Source organism: Rutidosis leptorrhynchoides, chromosome 3 (genome assembly GCF_046630445.1).
Source record: "Rutidosis leptorrhynchoides isolate AG116_Rl617_1_P2 chromosome 3, CSIRO_AGI_Rlap_v1, whole genome shotgun sequence".
Classification (NCBI taxonomy): Eukaryota; Viridiplantae; Streptophyta; class Magnoliopsida; order Asterales; family Asteraceae; genus Rutidosis; species Rutidosis leptorrhynchoides.
The window spans coordinates 417,966,034-417,970,417 of record NC_092335.1 but is presented as its reverse complement, the minus strand read 5'-3'; the positions used below and the strand labels follow the sequence as shown (position 1 = coordinate 417,970,417).

The 4,384-nt window shown below is 29.0% G+C and overlaps 1 protein-coding gene across 1 annotated transcript; it reads right to left on the bottom strand.

The window, feature by feature from the left end:
* Positions 1-412: 412 nt before the first annotated feature.
* LOC139901422 (uncharacterized) lies at positions 413-1,159 on the bottom strand. Its single transcript, XM_071884140.1, has one exon. The coding sequence runs from the start codon at positions 1,157-1,159 to the stop codon at positions 413-415; it is 747 nt and encodes a 248-aa protein (XP_071740241.1).
* Positions 1,160-4,384: the final 3,225 nt, after the last annotated feature.

The following is a 4,384-nucleotide window of genomic DNA, read 5'->3' as shown; positions in this document are numbered from 1 at the left end:
TAAAATTTAACAATATTATATCTATACGGTTTAATTATTAGTTAATAATTACAATTATTGAGAATTAATTTATCAAAGTTTTATATCAGTTTAATAACATGTTTATAAGTATTTTTCTGACCAAAACTTATTTTATATAATTATATTACAATTTATTAGTTATTATTATTATTATTATTATTATTTATTAACGGAAATGAGGATAAATAAAGAATAAATAGTTAAAAATCGATTTTTTCTTCTTTTTTGGGGTAAAAGGTTACCCCGATGAATATTATTAAAAAATAATAAAGAATGGTTACAAGTGAAGCACAATGACAACAGGAAAGCCCTGAAGTCCTCAAAAGACAACCAACGGCAACAAGCCACACCACCCACGCAAACCTAACGACCTAAAACACAGCCAAAAGATTTACAATACATGAAGTTTCCAAGTATCTCTAATTCGAGCCACATTAGGCAACTGTTTGAATAGAATCGTAATGAGCTTCAACCGAACATTGGACACAATAGCATCAAACACCTGTTTTTCCGTTTGAAACACCTTTTTGAAAATCCTGCAGTTTCGTTTATGCCACAATCCATAAATTGTTGCGGCTAAACACAACTTAAACACCAAAATATGAGCCAGGTTACGAGAAGCCAACGGAGAAATATGGTCCACTATCACACGCCAGTCATTACTACAAACATTCAACAAAACCATCTGTTGCATCATGTTCCAGACCAACACAGAGAATGGGCAATTAAAAAATAAATGTGGATGCGAGTCCGGGCATCCCTTACAAAAAGCACATAGCGAGTTTGAACCATATCTAATATCCCATGGTTTCAATTTGTCCTGCGTTTTTAATCTCTCGCCAATAACAAGCCATAATAAAAAAGAGTGTTTAGGGATACCTTGCGAGAACCACACCACATCATACCACGACACCTTAACACTTCTCGGCCGAAAGGAATCCCACGCGTTATGAACAGAGAAGCCCAACGTAACCTCATTCTCTTTCTTCCAGCCATACTGATCGGTCATATCACCAAGTAGAGGGAGCTGAATTGAATTAATAGTTGGATAATTTTCATACCAATCTGATGGCCAAGCAAACCCATCATGACCAATAAGCTCTCGAATCACAGTTTTAGAATTCCAACCAGCACGCATTATATCTCGAGTAGATATAAAATTAGCTAGCGGACCAACTGATGACCAATCATCAAACCATGCGGAACCAAGGTTACCATCACCAATACAACAGATAATAAATTTTTGGATCAGTGGGCGTATGTTCAAGATTTTCTCCAACTCCAAGACGCCCCCGCCTTTAATTGAACATCCCATAAGTGCCTAGCTGCAAGCTTATATTCATGGGTCCATCGAACCCACAAAGTCGGTTTCAGAGTGAGAAGGTGCCAAATGTGAGTTGCCATTAGCGCAACATTCCAATTTTTTAACCTCTTTATGCCCAAACCACCTTCATCCTTCGGCAAACAAACATCATCCCACTTGACTTTGGCTTTCCCTTTTTTCATTGGTTCTTGACACCATAGGAACCCATGAATCAATTTCTCAATATCCTTGATGATTTGATCCGGAAGAATGAATACCGAACACCAATAAATTTGCATAGAAGTAAGGATAAAAATCGATTTTTATTATCATTAACTGATGAAAATTCGTAATATAATAGATCTAATGAAAATATAATTTTTATAAATTTATTTGATCAGTTAAATAATTATTATGTATTTATTATTGAATCGGCTAGTATATATATAATGAAAAGTCTATATAAATTGTTGTAAACCTTTTAAACAGTAAAAATATTTTTATAGATTATAAGAGTGATATAAAAGTTTCTAAAGTCAAAAAAATAATTTATATATCATTATATATATTTATACTCTATTTATTTGTTTACGATCATTATATATATATATATATATATATATATATATATATATATATATATATATATATATATATATATATATATATATATATATATATATATATATAGTGATAGGATCAAGAGGGAAGTAACCATTCGGGGGGAAGCGGGGGGAAGCAAAAACTTTTTTTTTCGTTTTTTGAAAAAACTTTGTTCACGAACATTATAGATGAGATGAAAATATGAACATTTAGTAGAGACACTTTGTGATAAATATTTTTATTTTGGTGGGAAAACGCTCGAAGAAGTAATATAACAATTATCGTGTTTTTCGAGCGTATTTTGAGGTTTTAGCTATTGGGGTTTAGATATTAGGGTTTAGATATTAGGGTTTATAGGATTTAGATATTAGGGTTTAGAAATTTAGGGTTTAGGGTTTAGATTTAGGGTTTAGATTTAGGATTTAGATTGAGTTTTTAACATGAACGATTTAAAGTTTAGGGTTTAGGGTTTGGTGTTTTGGGTTTATAGAATAAACCTAAAACACCAAACCCTAAACCCTAAACCCAAAACTATAAATCGGGCTAAATTTTACTTCACAAAACATGAAAAAAAAAACGTTCATATTCTTCACAAACAATATTATCTTAAATGTTATTTTTGTCGATCGTTTTCCCGCCTAAATAATAACATTCATCACGAAGTGTCTCTTCTAAATGTTCATATTTTTGTGTGATCTTGATGCCGGAAAAAATTTCAAAAAAAAAGGAAATTTTTTTTTTTGCTTCCCCCCGATTGGTTACTTCCCCATTGATCCTGCCCCTATATATATATATATATATATATATATATATATATATATATATATATATATATATATATAAGGATAAAAATTATTTAAAATATCAAAAACAGTAATAAAATTATTAAAACTATCTGGAACAGTGTTAGGACATATAAAAATAATTTTTGTAATTTTTGGAATATTATTTATAATTCAATCGGAATTATGTATTATTTAAACATAAAAACAATGTAAAATTCATAATAAATATTTTTAACAGTAATAAAAATATATACAAAATTTTTATGAGTTTTTAAAACCTATATAGACCTGCGAAAATTATAAAACCATTTATTTAGATCGAATAGGTATTTTATCTATAATTAACCCCATTTTAATGCAAATTGAGAACTAAAAAAATAGGGATAAATACAAAAACATGTTGAAATTTATTTTTTATAATTTTCTACTGTATAACACACCTAAATAAGTTTATTAAAATTCTATATATAATTATTTGTATATTTAAGGTATTTATCTACATTATTATATGTTAATAAGATAATTAAGGAAATCAATTTGAAATATAAATAAATAATGGGATAAGATTTTATCTAAAAAATTTATATGATTATTTTACATATCTAGATTTGTAAAAAATAATATATATTATTTTGAGATAATTTTGAAGTTTATCTAGATTTAAGTAATTGGATAAGATTGAAATACATAATAAGATAATTACAAATAATAAATAAAGATTCATGATAATTATATTTATTATATATTATATAATAAATACTAAATATAATATTAATTATTTATAATACTTGAATTATTATTATACTATAACATTTAAATGTAAGTAAATATTAATTAATATTATACTAATAAACTATAAAGTATAGTATAAATAATATTATGACCTGTCGTATTCCTATACGCACGTAACAAGTGAAGGTTATGATCAAAAGATAACGTATGACTTATACGCACTCACCGCTACTTACGGTCAAGTGGATGACGTCTAGGTTGCCATGATGAAAATAAATTTTGGATTAAACGAAAGGTTGTAGAATTATAGTGCAACTGAAAGTTCCTGACCCCCGGTTACATCTGGTCATCCCGACTTACTTGATAGCAACGAGTTTTGGAAAAGTTGTACAACATCTTAATGTGGAGGATTATAACCCGAACTTTCTAAAAGTAGAAACCTACTTTAAATGAAGACTTTCTAAAAGTATAAACTCTTATCATAAATCATCACTATTAATATAATCATTATATTAGTAAACATACTCCTTGTCTGTTAGACAAATTTCTGATTAAGTCTATACATCTCTAGGTTGAGGTCTCTGCCATTCGTTTCTCGCTTATATTTCCGATTGTGGATATTTTTCACTGTGCTATTATTAAGGTGAACTTCATAGCCCCGATTTTACATATTTATTAAATTTTATAAATCTTGGGGTGAGACACATGCTTACTTTTAAATGATTTACAAATTAGACACAAGTGCCTAAACTTTTTGATATGCAACTTCGTGAGACTTTGTTAACTTGTATTCTTACATGCAAATCCCCACCATAATATCGTTAATTGCTGGAATTGAAATGTTGCAAACTTAATTATTGTGAGTAGGCGTATTGAGAGTGACGTCTTTACCCATTGACCGATCGTCAAGGGGGTACATAATAATGATTACCGACACACG